Source organism: Panthera onca, chromosome C2 (assembly GCF_046562875.1).
Source record: "Panthera onca isolate mPanOnc1 chromosome C2, mPanOnc1 haplotype 2, whole genome shotgun sequence".
NCBI classification, from domain to species: Eukaryota; Metazoa; Chordata; class Mammalia; order Carnivora; family Felidae; genus Panthera; species Panthera onca.
In genome coordinates, this window is record NC_138347.1 from 153,436,550 (window position 1) to 153,455,699 (window position 19,150).

Below are 19,150 nucleotides of genomic sequence, written 5' to 3' on the forward strand. Positions count from 1 at the left end.
GTCGCCTAACAGGTCAGGAGTCTTGCGGGATCCTGGCCCTGGCACGCTCAACCCCCGGGCGGTGACGGGAAGTCATCAGATACGACAAGGAACCCAAGTTTTCCCATCTTGCTCTCACGCCTGAGCTGGGGTCTCGGACGCGTGGGGGGAACCTTCGGTACGGGTCAAAGGTCATGCAAGATCGGAGCCCTCGTCACGTATTCTCAGGCGAGGGTAGTTGCGTTGGGGGAAAACCAGAGGTCACACGTCCCGAAGGATCCAGCCACCCCACCCACTATCCTGAACGGAGTCGGAGGATGGGGGGGAGGGGGGAGGGGGGGGCGGGTCCCCGACACAGAAGACCCGGGCCGTCCTGGGCTCATTCCCAGTCCGGAGTTTGGGGACGATCCTCAAGTTCCAGGTCAAGGGTCACGAAAGAACCCTCCCGCGCCCTGGCCCCCGAGCCAGTATCGAGGGGGGTCGGGAACTAGAGAGCGGCGCCATAGTACCTGAGTCGAGGCCAGCGCCTGCTGGAGCTGCTCCTCCTCGATGATCTTCTGCTTCAGCTTCCTGAACATGGCGCAGCGCGGGGTCCCGAGTGTGAGACCGGAGGGGCGAGCGTCCACGGAGACCCGGCCGCGGCGGGGACGGCGGCTTCTCTACACCAGGGACCGCGGGGGCCGGGCCTCGCCGCCTCCTCCTCGGGCTCGCAGGCGGATCGGGACACTCGGCCTGCGGGTGTCGGCGTCGCCGCCGCCGCGTCTCTTTCTTCTGGGTGCCACTGGTTGGCCTATGCCCCCCATCCAGCCCCGGCGGCGGCGGCGGCGGCGGCGACAACGGCAGCAGGTGAACCGGGGGCCAAAGACGCCTGCGCGGCCTACGTGGAGCTCGCCGAGGGAGCTCTACGGAGCGCCGGAGGGGCCAAGCGCCGAGTCGCACCCGCACATGCGCGCTCTGGGCGTCGCTCTCGAACGCGGCGGCGGGGGGCCGGACGCCGCGCTCTGCGGTGCCGGAATTCGCGTCGTGCCGAGACGCCCTCGGGGCTGAGTCGGAGTGCTGCCCCGACGCGCTCCGGGGCTCCGCCACTGCAGAGCACAGCGGGGAGGGTGCCACTTCGGCGGAGGACGGCGGGCCGCACGGGCCCGCCGCGAAGAGCCGCGGGGGCGAGCGTCTGGGGTGGGAGAAAGGGGGTCGCCAGGGAACCCGCCTTGTGCCCCGAAGGACGGTGCGCTTTTGTTTAGTACTTGTGGTTAAGAGTCTGCATCTTCAGTGCCTGGGACCCCTGCTGCTCCGCAGAAGGGCCCTCTTTCCTTCCCTGGATTCGCCCCGCGGTCAAGAAGCACCTGACCCGAGCCTCCCAGGGTCCAAACGTCCCAGGCCGATATTGGAAAATCTCAGTCGTTTGGACATCTGCCCTGATTTTTTTTTTATTTAACCGAAATTGTATACATTCACGTGTTCATTCAAAAATCTTTATCATTCTAAGTGCCAGGGTCTTCGGGGGTGCTAAAAGAATTCACATGGGGCGCCTGGGTGGCTCAGTCGGTTAAGCTTCCGACTTCAGCTCAGGTCGTGATCTCCCCGTTCGTGAGTTCGAGCCCCGTGTGGAGCTCTGTGCTGACAGCTCCGAGCCTGGAGCTGCCTCGGATTCTGTGTCTCCCTCTCTCTCTGCCCCTCCCCTGCTCACACTCTGTCTCTCTCTCTCTCTCAAAAATAAATAATAAACATTTCAAAAAAAATTTTTTTAAAGAATTCACAGCCGGTAGAATACACAAATTTTTAAAGGGTCCAAGTTCACCCCTAGTATCTGCAATCATCCTAAAAGAGTTTAATGTGTATGTGCCTAATTCTTCCAACACCCGAAACTTAGACCGTCTGTGAACTCTCAAATCCGTCTCGGCAGCATGCTATACCAGATTGCTTCAGAACCTGAGAGGATATACGCCGATATTCACATTTTAGCTCATTTTATTTACTAACAAGTTCTTTGGTGAGATCCCATAGCACGATCCCTAAATGTGGGAGAGCCAGGGCAGGGTCTAGTGTGAGCACTGCATTGACAGCTGGGCTAAGTCCTCTCTTATCCCAGAGTGAACACCTATATATTTACCAAGAAAGTTGTATCACTGTGACCTTTGGGTGCATAGTACAAGGTCAGATTCCTGAAGGGAGCAGAAAGGTCATGAGTGACACCCATGTGGTATAAGACAACGGAGAATGAGGGAAAATAACAAACTAGATGGCGCAAGCCCATCCAGAGGCAATTTTAAACCCCTGCAGCACAACAGCTCTTAGAATAAAATTCAGCCCAAAGGCCAGATTGTGACCTCTGAGTCTCAACTCCCTGCCCCTCATTTTCCTCATCTGTAACCTTTTAACATTTCATGGGTATGTTGTCAAGCTTGAAGTGCATAGAGTATAGCTCATAGTAAACGATACTTAGAAGTTCTAGGAGTTTCATTCTCTTTTTACTTCTAATACTCTCCCTCTGTATGTCGAGAGCTCTAGTCCAGACCTCTCCCATGAGCCCCAGATTATAGCATCTTCAGTAGGCTGTCAGGTTTGGAAAGGCAAAAACCATGGCTGTCATACAACTCAGCTTGTGCCTGGTCCAGGGCCTGCCACTACATTTCTACAGAATTATGTAGAATACACCCAGCTGCCTATTGGACAACTTTTCTTAATGGTGCACGGTCACCTCGATTCAACATGTCTGAAATTGAAGCCATCCGCTGTTGCACCCCTCCCGTCACCATCAGACTTGCCCCTTCTGTGTTTCCTCTCACCCTCCTGCATTTTCTCCTCCTCACAAGCTCGTTTTGCCGTCTGTATTTTATGCCTTGGCGGGTGTCACCGCCATCTGCCCAGTTCCCCAAGTGAAAACCGCGGAAGTGAGTCAAAACGTGCCTCTCATTCTTCACCCAGATCTAGAGAATCCCCAAACCCTGTGTCTTTTACTCTGAAACACTTCTCAAATCCATTCTCTTTCCTATTCACCCTGCCACTAGTTAGTTTCGATTTTCATTGCATTCCACCACTTAAATGATCTCCCAGTTTCCGGATTGGCTGCTCTCCAATATATCTCCTACGTAGCTGATGTTACTCTCCTGCCGAAACCCCGTCAGTGGTGTTCCAGTCCTGCAGAACACTATTCAAATTCTCAGGCAGCACGAGAAACCCTTGGCGGCCTGGGTCCTGCTTTCCCTCCAGCTGCACCCTCTCCATACTTCACACGTTAAACCTCTAGGAATTTCAAATTAACTTGTGGTTCTCTTGCACATCTGGCTTTTTAAAAAAGAAAAAAAAAATTTTTTTTTTTGAGGTGGGGAGGGACAGAGAGACTCTTAAGCAGGCTCCAAACTGTCAGCACAGAACCCGACATGGGGCTTGAGCCCACAAACCATGAGATCGTGACCTGAGACGACATCAAGAGTGAGACACTTAACCAACGGAGTCACCGAGGCACCCCCACATCCAGCTTCTGTACCTCCTTGCCTTTCTTTTTTTTAGTCCCCAAGCTATACGTAGTAGCTATACAAACATTAAGAAAATCTTCATGAATTCCGTATAATTATTTCCTCCACGACTTTGTACTTTTCTTCTTTTCCACCTTTCTCGTCTATCCGTGATAATCCTGCCTACATGTTCTCATCCCTTTCAAGTGTTTCCTAACACCACCACTAAACCCCTTCCCTACACACACACCGATGGGGCTAATCATCCTACCGTCTGAACAACCTCAGTCTTACATGCTGTTAATATATGTATCACACTGTATTTTTATTTTACTACATAGGTAATATATGCTCACTGTAACAAAAACAAAAGTACCGTTGACCGTTGAACGACACAGATTTGAACTGAACAGGTCTAGTTACACGTGGATTTTTTTTCAGTAACTACAGTAGAGCAGTGTAAATGTATTTTCCTTACAATTTTCTTAATAACACCTTCTTTTCTCTAGCTTGCTTTATTATAAGAATGCAGGATATAATACATAAAATATACAAAATATGTGTTCGTTGACTGTGTTATCGATAAGGCTTTTGGTCAACAGTATTTGTCGTCATCATAAGGCTTTTGTCATAAGCGCTCACATTTTGGAAGAGACAAAAGTTACAGATTTTTCGACAGTGCATGAGGTGGGTACCCCTGACCCCTGCATTGTTCAAGCGTCAATTTGTATAATCTTAGCCCCAAATAACTCCTATTCATAATTTAGTTTGTATTCCTTCCATTTTGTTTCTGTATTTATGAAAACATGTATTTATGTGTACATGTAATTGTATATATTTGTAGTTTTACAGAAACAGATCATACATATTCTACATCATGCCTTTCTCAATTAACATGCTACGAATATCATTTCTAATCAGTGCCTGTATTTCAGTTTCCTTAATGTCTACATAGTATTTTATACAATGGATGAAGTATAATTTATGATTAATGTAGTGATGCCCATGTATTAATGGATATTTTGCTTCTCTCCACTTTTTGCTATTAAAAAGACAATATTAAAGTGAACAATTTTACAAATATGTGCACTTGTGTGTATGTTTTTGTGGAAAATAGTGGATTTTTGGAAATGTAACTGAAGTATCCATTCATTATGTATGGTTAATGCCAACTTGATCTCCACAATGAATCCTAATTTATGTTTCTACCAACATATTTTTTTTTAATGTTTTATTTATTTTTGATACAGAGAGAGCCAGAGCATGAGCAGGGGAGGGGCAGAGAGAGAGGGAGACACAGAATCCGAAGCAGGCTCCAGGCTCCGAGCTATCAGCACAGAGCCCGACGCGGGGCTCGAACTCACAAACTGTGAGATTATGACCTGAGCTGAAGTCGGACGCTTAACCGACTGAGCCACCCAGGCTCCCTCTACCAACGTATTTTTTTTAATGTTTTGACAATAAAAAGATGACAAATGGTATTTTACTGTTAATTTCCATTTATTTAATTGGAAGCAAAGTTAAAATTCAGTCACAAGTATACATGTTATTATAGATCTTTCAGATTATATTATAAAATTCATGTAACCCAGGTATTAGCATTTCCTTTTCCCCTAAGGGACAGCTCCCTCTAAGTAAATTTAGGGACATGGAGTGTTCCTTGATCTTCCAAGGTATGTGTTCTTCCTAAAGTCTCTCTACTAAATCCCATTCCACCTTGGGGAATGGTGGAACCAACCCTTCATTGGTTTTTGTTCTCAGTCTGGAACTCATGACCGTAGTCTCCCTGGGTACCTTGATGCTGTACCTCTAAGGGACTTTGCAGGATGAGAATCGGCAGGAAGTAGAAAAGCAAGTTGCATTTGGGGGACATACCGAATGACCTAATGGACCCGCTCTCATTTCCTTCTGTTACAGCCCTGCTCAAGACATGTGGACTCATCAAATGTATTAGCAGACTGGAAAACACTAAAGGAATTATGCCATATTAAAGGAAGAAATTAAAACTATATGTTAAATCAGGGTTGGGGAGTTGGGCAAAATAAACAAGGGAAGTGGGAGATACAGGCATTCCCAGGAATGAGTAAGTCATGGGAATAAAAGGCACAGCATAAGGAATCCAGTCAATCTACTGTAATAACAATCTAACGGAACGGATGGCAACAAGTGCTGAACCTAACAAAATGTATAAATCTGTCAAATCACTAAGTGGTCCACCTGAGACGAATGTAACGTTGTGTGTCAACTATATTAAAAAACAATTACATGCTAAATACAACTTTTCCCATAATTGAAGGAAAAAACTCATCAGAAGTTTTATCTTTGGAGTGCCTGGTTGTCTCAGTTGGAAGAGTATGTGACTCTGATCTCAGGGTCGTGAATTCCAGCCCCATGTTGAGTGTGGAGATTACTTAAAGAGAAAGAAAGAAAAGAAAGAAAGAAAGAAAGAAAGAAAGAAAGAAAGAAAGAAAGAAAGAAAAGAAAAGAAAGAAAGGAAAGAAAAGAAAGAAAGAAAGAAAAGAAAGAAAGAAAGAAAAGAAAGAAAGAAAGGAAAGAAAAGAAAGAAAGAAAGAAAGAAAGAAAAGAAAAGAAAGAAAAGAAAGAAAGAAAAGAAAGAAAGAAAAGAAAGAAAAGAAAGAAAGAAAGAAAGAAAGAAAGAAAGAAAGAAAAGAAAGAAAAGAAAGAAAGAAAGAAAGAAAGGAAAGAAAAGAAAGAAAGAAAGAAAAGAAAGAAAGGAAAGAAAAGAAAGAAAGAAAGAAAGAAAAGAAAAGAAAAGTAAAGAAAGAAAAGAAAGAAAGAAAGAAAGGAAAGAAAGAAAGAAAGAAAGGAAAGAAAGAAAGAAAAGAAAGAAAGAAAGAAAAGAAAGAAAAGAAAGAAAGAAAGAAAAGAAAGAAAGAAAAGAAAGAAAGAAAAGAAAGAAGAAAGAAAGAAAGGTTTAAAAAAAGTTACGCCCTTAATATGATATATGTTACATATATTATATGTTATAATATTCTTAATCCTATTAAGGATATAACTTAAAATTTTTTTTATGTTTGTTTTTGAGAGAGAGAGAGAGAGAGAGAGAGCGAGTAGGGGAGGGGTCAAGATAGAGGGAGACACAGAATCTGAAGCAGGCTCCAGGCTCTGAGCTGTCAGTGCAGGACCTGATGCGGGGCTCGAACCCATGAACCGAACTATGAGGTCATGAACCGAACTGTGAGATCATGACCGAGGTCGACAGCTCAACTGACTGAGCCACCCAGGTGCCCTGAGGATATACCTTTAAATTATCCATTCCCAGACCTTCATCTTATTCCCTGTCTCTATCCATAAGCGTCCCTCAGCAAGTGCATTCTCTTCTAGCTTCTACGGCGCAAATCTCCACCAACCTTTACGAAAACTCTTACCTTTAACCACAGGAGTTGGCCCATGCTCCTTCTCCATCCAGGCAGTCTTGGAGACTCAGTATTTCTTTTTTTTATTATTATTAAATTTTTGTTAACGTTTATTTATTATTGAGAGACAGAAAGACACAGAGCATGAGCAGGGGAGGGGCCGAGAGATGGAGAGACACAGAATCCAAAGCAGGTTCCAGGCTCCGAGCTGTCAGCACAGAGCCCGACTCCAGGCTTGAACTCACAGACCGCGAGATCGTGACCTGAGTCGAAGTCGGACACTTAACCGACGGAGCCACCCAGGCGCCCCGGAGACTCAGTATTTCTTAATTTTACATTTATCATACTCTGAGCTATTCAGGCTAGAGTAACGCCACATGGGAAGGAAACTGAGTTCCCAGGAGTAGATTCCATGGTAGACTGTGGCCCTCCACACCTGTCCTCCTCAAAGTCTCCCTTGAGAATTGAAAGTATGCTACTTTACTCTTCCCCACAGCACGGATGATCTTAAAAAGCAGCCAAAGGAAAAAAGACATGTTATATACAGAAAAACAAAAGTGATGACTGCACAGAACAGCATCTTTAAAATGCTGAAGCAAACCAAAAAGTGCTGAGAAGTATTTATCTATAATGAAAGCCAAACAAAGGCATTTTCAGAAAAAGGAAAGCTGAGATAATTTTTTACCAGCAAACTTGTACTATAAAAGGTGCTCAAGGGGCGCCTGGGTGGCTCACTCAGTTGGGCGTCCGACTTCGGCTCAGGTCATGATCTCGCGGTCCGCGAGTTCGAGCCCCGCGTCGGGCTCTGTGCGGACAGCTCAGAGCCTGGAGCCAGTTTCGGATTCTGTGTCTCCCTCTCTCTCTGACCCTCCCCCACTCGTGCTCTGTCTCTCTCCATCTCTGAAAAATGAATAAATGTTGTAAAAAAATTAAAAAGAAGTGCGCTCAAGAAATGATACCAGGTGGATATATAAGAGGGAAGGAAGAGCTCCGAAAATAATAAATATGTAGAAAAATATGAAAGACTAGTTTTAATCCTTTCTTAATTTCTTTAAAGTCAAATTGTTTAAAACAAAAATAATGACCCTATATTCTGGGGTTTTCAACATACAAAGAAGTAAAATCTATGAAAACAGTAGCACAAAGGACAACACATAGTTAAATGGAAGCATACTGTCATAAGGTTCTTGCATTGTATGTGAAGTGGTATAACATTAAAAAAAAATTTCTTTAATGTTTATTTATTTTTGAGAGAAAGAGACAGAGACAGAGTGTAAGCCAGGGAGGGGCAGAGAGAGACGGAGACACAGAATCCAAAGCAGGCTCCAGGCTCCGAGCTGTCAGCACAGAGCCGGACATGGGGCTTGAACCCACAAACTGTGTGATCATGACCTGAGCTGAAGTCCGGCGCTTAACTGACTGAGCCACCCAGGTGCCCCTCTTTTAAGTTTTTTTAAAATGTATTTAAGCGATCTCCACCCCCCAAATGGGATTTGAACTCATGACCCTGAGATCAAGAGTCACACACTCTTCTCACTGAGCCAGCCAGTAGCCCCCTAAAATGCAATCCTAAAAACTCACGTAATCAAAAAGAAGGAAGCAGGGGTGCCTGGGTGGCTCAGTCCGTTAAGCGTCCGACTTCGGCTCAGGTCATGATCTCATGGTTCATGAGTTTGAGCCCCCCATCAGGCTCTGCATTGACAGCTGGGAGCCTGGAGCCTGCTTCAGATTCTGTGTCTCCCTCTCTCTGTGCCCCTCCCCCACTCATGTTCTCTCTCTCTCTCTCTCTCTCTCTCTCTCTCTCTCTGTCTCTCAAAAAAATAAACATTAAAAAAATTTTTTTAAAGAAAGGAAGCAATGAAAAGAAAAGCGAACAAAGAAGTAATGTGACAAATACAAAACAAGGAGCAAGACGACAGACTTAAACCCAATCATATCAAAATTACATTAAACATAAATCGATTAAACACCTTGATGAAAAGGCAGAGATGGTCACGATGAATAGAAAAGCAAGATCCAACTCTCTGCTGTTTTTAAGAGATGCAATTTCAAGATACAGACACGGGTAAGCTAATAATAAAAACATGGAAAAGAATATACTATATACAAAGTTCCCCTTGTAACAGACTCTGAGATTTATTTAGAAGAGATTTGTTAGAAGTTGTTAGAGGGGAAAGAGAAGGACAATTCAGACAGGTGTGAGCCACATCTGAACAACGCACTAGGGAATCCAGGATACTGTGCAAACCTGAACTGGAGGAAAACTGGTATGACTATATTAATACCAGATAAAGTAGACTTCAGGACAAGGAGTATTACCAAAAAAAAAAAAAAAAAAAAGAGCATTTCAAAATAACAAAAAGGTCAACTCATCAAGAAGACATAATCCTAAATGTGCATCTACACAGTAACATAGTTTTAAAATCATGAAGCTGGACGGACACCTGGGTGGCTCAGATGGTTAAGTGTCTGACTCTCGGTTTTGGCTCAGGTCATGATCTCATGGGTTCATGAGATCAAGCCCCACATTGGGCTCTGCGATGACAGAATGAAGACCGGTTATGATTCTCTCTCTCTCCCTCCCTCTCTCTCTCTCTCTCTGCCCCTCCCCTGCTCGCACATATGCTCCCTCTCAAAATAAAGAAACATTTTTAAAAAATGAAGCAAAAACTAACTGAAATGAAAGGATGAATTTTTTTAAATCTATTTTTGAGAGAGAAAGAAAAAGAACACACGCACACCAAGTGGGGGAGGGGCAGAGAAAGGGAGACAGAGGACCTGAAGCCGGCTCTGTGCTGACAGCAGAAAACCCGAGGCAGGTCTCAAACTCACGAACCATGAGATCATGACCTAAGCTGAAACCAAGAGTTGGACAGTCAACCAACTGAGCCATCCAGACACCCTTGAAGGGACAAATTTTTAAATCTCCAACTATAGTTAGAGATTTTAAGATACCTCTCTTAGTCCTTGATAAAACAAGTAGACAAAAAAAGTAGGTAAGGATACAGGGGATTTGGGTCAGCTAACTTTGCCTAATTGATCTTTTTGGAAAACTACAACCAACAGCTGTACTCTTTTCGAGTACACGTGGAACGGCAGGTTCACCAAGATAGACCATATGCTAATTCATAATACAAGTCTCAATAAATTTCAAAGGATTAATATCACACAGCATACTCTCCGACCACAAAGGAGTTAAATTAGAAATCAATAACAAAAACAAATCTAGGAAATCCCCCAAATGTTTTGAAATTAGGCAGCTGACTTCCAAATGAGTGATGGGTCAAAGAACAAAGCACAAGGGACATCGGAAAATGTTTCAAATGAACGGAAACAAAAATAGAACATATCTCAATTTGTGAGGTGCAGCTAAAACAGTGCTTAGAAGGAAACTTACAGTATTGCATGTCTATATTAGAAAAGAAAAAGGTTGGGACGCCTGGGTGGCTCTGTCAGGTAAGCATCCGACTCTTGACTTTGGCTCAGGTCATGATCTCACACTTGTGGGGATGAGCCCCACGGTGGGGTCTGCACTGACAGAATGAAGCCCGCTTAGGATTCTCTCTCTCCCTCTCTCTCTGCCCCTCCCCTGCACGCTCTCTTTCTCTCAAAATAGACAAACATTAAAAAAAGAAAGAAAAGAAAACCCTTGAAAATCAATCATCTAAGACTTTGCCTTAAGAAGTTAGAAAAAAGACGAGAAAATTCAGGCCAAAGTAAGTAGAAGGCATTACACGATAAAGATAAGAGAGAAGAAAAATCAGTGAAATAGAAAACAGAGACACAACAGAGAAAAGCCAACAAAGCTAAAATTTAGTTCCTAGAGAAGATGAATAAAAGTGATGAGCCCCTAGTAAGATTCATTCAGAGAAAGAAAAACACTAGTTATCAATATCAGGAATTAAATTCTACAGATTGTATGAGGGAATATCACAGACAAGCTTAGGCCAACAAATTCAACAATGTAGAAAAAATGGACACATTCCTCGAAGACACAAATTATCAAAACCCAGATGCTTCTCAGCCAGTGAATGGGTAAACAACAAATTGTGGCACATCCATACCATGGAATAGTACCCTGGCATATAAAAAAAACAATTATTGGTACCCACAACGACCTGAATGGACCTCAGGTAAGTTTTGCTAAGTGAAAGAAGTCAGGCTCCAAAGATGCCATACACATATATGATTCCGTTTATATGACATTCTGGAAAAACAAAACTATAGGGAAAGAGAACGGATCGGTATTTGCTCGGAGTTGAGAAGGGGGAGGGGTGGTAGTAGGGAAAGGGAGGTATTAAAAGGGTATCGTGAGGGAATCTATGGGATGATGAAAGAGTCCTTGTCGTAACTATGGCAGTCGATACACAGCTTTGCGTGCTCCTCGAAGACCCCAAAAACCTATATACTCCAAACACTGAACTTCGCTACATGAAACCTTTAAAATAAAAATTAAGGGCAGCTGGGTGGCTCAGTCAGTTAAGTGTCTGACTCTTGGTTTCAGCTCAGGTCATGATCCTGGGATCATGGGATCCAGTCCCATGGAGCCTGCTTAAGAATCTCTCCTTCTGCCACTCTCCCCTGCTTGCTCTCTCTCTCTCTCAAAATAATAATTTAAAAAAAATTTTAAATAAAAAACCTAAGGCTCAGAGAGGTCAAGAATCTCACCCAAAGTAACACAGCCTGGACACAGTAGAGGCAGCATTTGAACCCAGAGCTCTCATGGCTCTAAAGCTCACTAAAATAAATTTTCTCAGTTGTAAGAAGCAAAATATTTTATTTTATTATTTCTTAAAAGCTTATTTATTTATTTTGAGAGTTGGGGGGAGAGGGGCAGAGAGAGGGGAATGTCAGGGCTCAGTCCCATGAACCATGAGATCATGACTTAAGCAGAAATCAAGAGTCAGACACTTAACCGACGGAGCACCTAGGCGCCCCAAGAAATATTTTATTTGGTACATTCGGAGCACTATCCTCAAACGTGAAAGTGATGTTGTTCTCCACATACCAGATCTGTGTGGAGCAGGGGATACATATGTATATGTGTATGTACATTCACACCGTTTGGCTGTGGCAAGAAACAGATCTGAGCAGATTGCAATATTTCATTACACTGTCTTTTGTTTGTTTGTTTTAAATGTTTATTTATTTATTGAGAGAGAGGGAGAACAAGGAGGGGAGGGGCAGAGAGAGAGGGAGAGAGAGAAAATCCCAAGCATGGGCTTGGTCCCATGGCCCTGGGATCATGACCTGAGCTGAAATCAAGAGTCAGCCCTCTAACCCACGAGCCACCCAGGCGCCCCCTCATTACACTGTTATAATACGCTTCTTGAGAACACTTGGAAACACGTTACATTTTTATTATTTACATCTGCAAAAGAACATTGTATATCTATGTAAATTACAGTTACAAAACAGTTGGAAAGCCTCCCAGGAAAGAAAGGTCTCCATAGCTTTGTCTAAACTTGGACTAGGACTCTCCCAGGACTTTAGCCTACTTTTCCACCTCTGGTCTTTTTTTCAAATAACTTTTTTTTTTGGGGGGGGGGGGAGGGGGTACCCTTGTTTTTAATTTAATTCCTATTTTAAGCAGAAAGGAAGTAAACTGGGGAAAAGTGAAGGGTTACGCCGTCATTGCTATTGCCCCCGTTTGACAAATAGACACAAAGAAAAGCACAAGTTACTCTGCTAAAGTCATATGATCTCAGTGACAGAACTGGAAAGTGACCTCAGGCCTTCTTGCCCTTTGTCCTGGTCTCCCGCTGGCCTATGTTTAACACTTCCTTCTCTTCTCTGAGACACACCCTGCTCAATTTTTCAAAGCAGTTCAATTTAATCTTCAACAGTCTTACGACCCTTTGCCCGACATGTCCTAGAACAGTTTACACAGCTGATGGCAACAAGGTAATGAGAAGGATGTTTTGAAGGGAAAACCCAACACCGGGCTGAGAAAAAAAAATCCAATTTGAAGACTGAGGCCTCTCGGTAACAAAGAGAAGGGTGGAGGAAATAAAGGTGAGAAGTGTCAAATTCTTTGCTCCTAAGTAACTGCTTGATAATCAGGGTCTTAAGTAAACAAAGTCACTCTCGAAAACATTTGCATGCCGTGTTTGTGTTACAGTGAAAAGAGGGAGAGCCCTTGCCCCATAGTCAAGATACTGTGTTGCTAGGTTCCTCCCACGTGGGAAGGCTGAGTAGATTAATGGATGAGCACACAGACATTAAACTCAACTGACTGGGTTCAAATCCCGGTTCTGCCACTTATTATTCTGTGATGGGGGCAAGTTACTTCACTTCTCTGTTTTAGTTTTTGCATCTGCAAAATGAAGACGTGTACGTATAGCTACCATAAATTTCCTATGAGGATTAAAGAAGCATTTTGTGGGGCTCCTGGGTGGCTCAGTTGGTTAGGCGGCCGACTTCGGCTCAGGTCATGATCTTGCACTCCGTGAGTTCGAGCCCCGCGTCGGGCTCTGTGCTGACAGCCCTGTGCAGAGCCTAGAGCCTGTTTCGGATTCTGTGTCTCCCTCTCTCTGTCCCTCCCCTGTTCGTGCTCTGTCTTTCCCTGTCTCAAAAATAAATAAAACGTTAAAAAAAATTTTTTTTTTAATAAAAAAAATAAAGAAGCATTTTGTCAGTGTCTTTTTTAAGGTTTATTTATTTTGAGACACACACACACGCAGAATTCAAGGGAGGGACAGAGAAAGAGGGAGAGAGAGAATCCCTAGCAGGCTCTGCACCATCAGCACGGAGCCAGATGTGGGGCTCGATCTCACAAACCGTGAGACCACAACCTGAAGCGGAAATCAAGAATCAGATGCTTAACCCACTGAGCCACTCGGTCACCCCCAGTAAGTTAGCACCTGAAGCAAAAAAAAAAAAGTTGGCCTTATTCCTCAAACCTGAAAAATGAAATTATTAAAGCACAAGAAGAAAATGTGGGAGGGTTTATTTTATGATCTTGGAGTGGTAAAGGCCTTTCTAAGTATAATACAAACCCATAAACCATTGTAATAAACAACGTTGAATTTATCAATCTATGTAAAAATTTTTCCTTAATACTGCATGTCAAAAAATGCTATAATAAATATAATGAAATATTGTGCAATGCATTGCTCGGGAGTAATCACATGAATCTTACGTAATGTTGAGTAAAAGAAGACAAACCAAAGAATGTATGCTACGTGAGTTCATGGAGGCAAAACTAAACTATGGCATTGAAGGTCAAGGAGAATATTGTCTTGGGTGTAGGAAAGACATTGCAACAAGGAGAGGAAGTTTGAGTGGAGATCCTAGGGTACCTTCAGGTAGTATTCTGTGTTTGCTGTTGGCAGTAACTACATGGATATGCTTGAAATATTTGTTTTCTGATGGAGTCTGTTTGCCAAGTGCAAAATCAAAGTGCACTGCAGTGTATACAGCATGCTGCCTTTAGTGTGATTAAAAATCGTATTCATAGGGGCACCTGGGCGGCTCAGTCGGTTAAGGGTCCTACTCTTGGTTTCGGCTCAGGTCATGATCTCATGGTGTGTGAGTTCGAGCCCCGTGTCGGGCTCTGTGCTGACAGCTCAGAGCCTGGAGCCCGCGTCGGGTTCTGTGTCTCCCTCTGCCCCTCCCCTGCTCATGCTCTCTCTCTCTCTCTCTCTCTCTCTCAAAAATAAATAAACATTAAGAAAATTGTATTCCTGTATACATACATGTTATGTTGAATCTTATGAAATTGCTGATTTTTTAACCCCCAAAATGGTAATCTCCTCTGGTTCAACACGATGTGTATATATATTTGTAAATACATAGGTATTCCAAAATACTCCTCAGAAGACACATAAAAAAAATACAAAAAAACCCCAAACCAATGACAGTGATTATTACCCACGAAGGCAACTAGGCAGCTGCCAAGTATCGAGGCCTCTAGTCTCAGCCCAAAGCTCTGCTCACCCCCACCTTCGGGCCACGCTGTGTCTTTAGCTTCCAAAAGTAAAGAGACATTTCTTCCCACAGAGTGCTCTCACCTCAGACCACGCACCTGTTCAGCGGCTCCCCCAAGGGGTGTGCCCAAAGACTGGCATGGCAGTTCGGGGCAGCTGGTGGCTCAGTCAGTTAAGCTTCCGACTTCGGCTCGGGTCATGATCTCATGGTTTGTGAGTTCGAGCCCCACACGGGGCTCAGTGCTGACACCTCAGAGCCTGGAACCTGCTTCTGATTTTCTGTGTCTCCCTCTCTCTCGGCCCCTCACCAGCTCACACTCTGTCTCTGTCTCTCTCGCCCTGAAATAAATAAGCATTAAAAAAAAAAAAAAAAAAAAAAAAAAAAAAAAACTAAAAAAAACACCACAAAACACCTGGCAGTTCTTGGTTCAACCTCCAGAAGAACATCACCTTGGTGATGAGTGTTCTTATGTGTGCCCTGTACCCTCAGCCTTGGCTCTGTCTATATTCCCAGGCACAGTATAATTGTCACCTTGATCATGGGGCACTTGAAGGATGATAACATACATATACAAACATGGAATATTCTGAATATACACACTGTATTTATTTCAGACTTGGAGGCTTACGTTTCATTACAGAATCTTCTTGCAGAAATCATACTCAGCAAACTGCCATCTCTAACTGTCCCAGGAGTATGTGATTCTAGAATTCTATTCTTCCCCTTTTGAAAGGGCATTATTCAGAGTCCACTGGCTTTCTACTTGAACAGTCTTTGGGAGAAAAAGACAGTCTCTGTTGTATCTATCCCCACTACGTATGAAAGAATTGCCTGTCCTCCAGGGCCACGGGGCGGATGCCAGGGTGAGCTGTAGCTCGGCAATGTGGGATGACTGTGAAAATATTGACACTTGACAATAGGCCCCAACCACCAACTGTGACAACTCAGCAGCTGGCCTAACCCAGACAGGTGACGCACGCAGCCAAAGGCAGTTGCCGCCAACCTGCTCCAAGATGAAGTTTCTGTTGCCGGACAACTCCTCTGACCTCCACCCCAGCCAACTAACAGCAGCAGTGATTTATCTGGGACTTACAACCAGAGTCACTCTTGGGGAGGCAGGTGGATTGTCCTCCGTAACCTGCCCTTTTCCCTATACATAAAACTTCCCCACAACCTCTAGATGGAAGACATTAGCTTTCAAGGAAGGTGCTATTGGAGGGACACTAGGTAAGAGCTTGTGACACAAATATGCTGTCATTGCCTCCTGGTCTCCATTACTTGTCCTGGTGTGCCTGGACTTCAGGGTTGCCTATCGAGTCAAGTAGAATTTGCCTGTTTCTCAAACGTTTTGCCCCCATGCCCATTCTCTGATACTTCCGTGTATCAGTCAGGGTCCACTCAGGAAAGCATAGCCCATATCGGGTGTGGGAAACTAGTTATATAAGTGTCGAAAAAAATCAAAAAGCCAGAGAACAGACAGGCAGCAGAGAGATCAGCAAGGACAGGAGGCGGTGTTAAGAGAGTCCAGGAGCGGGACCGGAACCGCAAAAGTGGTGTTGCCTCGATGAAGACACTCCTCCCCTCCCACCCTCAATCTGCCACCACTGCCTCCCAGCCTGGGAACTATCATTCCAGGGTCAGCCCTTTGCAATATCAAGAGTGCAGAGCAGCGCTGAGAACAAACTGGAGAAGGACTGGTACGCTCCGAGAATGCCATTTCTGGGGCACCTGGGTGGCTCAGTTGGTTAAGCACCCGACTCTTGATGTCGGGTCAAGTGGTGATCTCCTGGGTCATGAGAGCAAGCCCCAGGTTGGGCTCTATGCTGACAGCACAGAACCTGCTTGGGTTCTCTCACATAGTGCACATTCACAGGGCAAGGGAGTCAGGTGCTGTCACAAAGGCGGGACCAATGACCGCCCGGTGTTCACCAGAGAGGGTCTTTGGCAAACACATTTTAGGAAACCGGCAGTTGTGGAAGGGAAGGAGAGTAGGAGAGAAGAGAGTCCAGGAGCAGGGTGTTTTGGGTGGAGATTAGATAAGATGGGATTTGCATTTTTACCAGACAAACTTGGTTGTGGTTTAGAGCATGCTGATGTGCACACAGATCTCTTGGGGATTTTGTTAAACCGCAGACAATCAGCAGGCTGGGGTGGAGCTTGAGATTCCGAGTTTGTAGCAGACTCCTAGGTGATGTTGACCACATGGGAAAAAAGCAAGGATCTAGACTCTTGAGTTTGTATAAATGCTGATGGCAAGGATCCAGGAGGGAGAAGGTGTCGATCCAGAAAGAGATAAGGGGATAGAAAAGGTAGTACAACCTGGGGGTCCCCCAGATCTCTCTCTTGCTTCAAGTCTTTGGATGGGACCCAGGGACACGCCTTCTTCCAACCTCCAACCACCCTCCAGCCTCTCTTCCGGCCGTGCCGTTGTCTCAGCCACACTTTAACTCCAGGATCAGCAGACACCGTTGTGTGCGTGTGTGTGCGTGTGTGTGCGCGTGCACACACACGCATAGACTTATTGCCAATCAACCGTCAACCCCCGGATTTGCCAGAATTATTCCACCAAGTTGGAGGCCACTGTCAACTGTCTAGTCAACACGCATCTGTGGCCTCCCCCGTATTTACCTCTCTCTCTCCGAGCTTCTATTTTGACCCAATGAGTTGGTTTTGGAATGCACGGGCAGCTTATTCCTGGAGTCGGCCACCAAGAGGCACAAGTGCAGGGGCTCTGCCCTCTTCCAGGATATGTGGAAGCTGTCCCAGGATGAGCAGGGGTAAAACCCTGGTTGCCAGGGAAGCCATCATGGTCCTGGAGGAGAAACTGAATCAGGCCCTTTTGGATCTGCATGCTCTGGGCTCTGCCCTTGCAGACCCCCATCTCTGTGACTTCCCAGAGAACGACTTCCTAGATGAAGAGGTGAAACTCATCAAGAAGATGGTCAACCACTTAACTCACCTCCACAGGGTGGCCAGCCCCCAGGCTGGGCTGGGTGAATATCTCTTCTATAGGGCTCACTTGCAAACACACCTAGGAGCTTAGAGGGCTCCATGGCCCTTAAAGGGCCCCTTTGGCATTCTCCCTGGTGTCAGGACTTCTGCCTGAGCCTCTCTCTGCAGCTACAGAGAAGATTTTTAACCACCCTGGAGCCCTCTCCCAAGCCCTGGACCAAATGGAAACAATAAAGGTTTTCTTGCAGCAAAAAAGTAAGATTCCTGAGATGGGGGGCGGGAGGAGATAAGATGCTAGGCATAGATAAAGGGATAGGTTTTATGTAAGAGATCATTTGTGAAAACAGAACAGAGTAAGAGAAAATGGATGCAGAAGTAGGAGGTTTAGCATCCAATAATTTTGCAATATCCTTTTGATCAATGTTAAAAAGATCTCAGTTCATATAGGTTTCTTGAGTGTGGTTTCTTTCAGAACCTTTCGTGTACTATATTGCTATGCTAATGTGAACATGCATTGTCAATCAATCAGAGGTTTCCTAATCATAATCGACTACAAACCCCCTTTTCCTGGATATTCCAGGGACTCACATTCTGGAAAAGAAATCTTGGAAAACACTGACCTACCCAATATATGCCTGAACTTTTCTAGTTATGGAATGGAGACTATAGATCTTATCTGACAATGACTTCATAATGATATTGGGAAGGTAAGTTTGAAAACTATACGCTGTATCTCACAGTTAAGTCCTCAACGTAGAAGTTCAATCAGGGACAGGCATAAATTCCATCAACGGCAGCGTCCAGAGAGGTTCAATCAGGGACAGGCATAAATTCCATCAACGGCAGCGTCCAGGTCGTTATTTGAGAATGTAGAGCAGGTTGTTGTCCCGGAGACCTCCCGGGGTGACATTTACTTACCTTGCAAAACTCTCAGTCCTGCAGGCTCTGAGACTGTTTCCTCAACACATCCAGAGCAGACATCGTTCAGAAGCAAGTGCGTGAGCATAGCATCAGTATCTCAAGATAGAGACATAAACTAAAATGTATTAGTTTATAACAACGGGGCTATATCTGCCACATGGGCCATTATAACCTTGTTCATTCACTCAAGAATATTTATTGATTGCCTATTATATGCTGGGCTATGAAATGTTTGGCTGCAGAATGGATCAGTACCAGCCTGTTGCCTGAATCGTGGTTTCTCCTCTGGCCACAGCTGCAGCCCAGCCTCCCGCCCCCACGCCCAATCATAGCCTGATAGAGGAGGCATCTGACTCGTTCTGGCCCCATAAGTTAGGCATCAAGACGGGTGATGTCACTTCACTCTGGCTGCAGTGATACAGTTCTGATAAGTGAGCTCTGGTCTCATCAGTAGGATCACATCCCCGGCACCCGCAAGCGTTCTGATTATTTGGCATTTGCCTCGTCCCTGGTCCTCAATTCTGATTCCGGTATGCC

At 44.8% G+C, this 19,150-nt stretch overlaps 1 protein-coding gene and 1 pseudogene across 9 annotated transcripts in view; one reads left to right on the forward strand and one right to left on the reverse strand.

Moving 5' to 3' along the window:
• Positions 1-672, reverse strand: part of GOLGA4 (golgin A4) — a 125,266-nt gene extending 124,594 nt beyond the window's left edge. For all 9 annotated transcript variants that reach the window (XM_078432522.2, XM_078432521.2, XM_078432517.2 and 6 more), the window contains exon 1: positions 489-672. In XM_078432522.2, coding sequence (XP_078288648.2) covers positions 489-557 — 69 coding nt within the window. In that variant the 5' untranslated portion in view covers positions 558-672. The remainder of the gene's footprint in view (positions 1-488) is intronic.
• Positions 673-2,218: 1,546 nt separating this feature from the next.
• Positions 2,219-18,237, forward strand: LOC144612838 (ferritin light chain-like; annotated as a pseudogene).
• Positions 18,238-19,150: the final 913 nt, after the last annotated feature.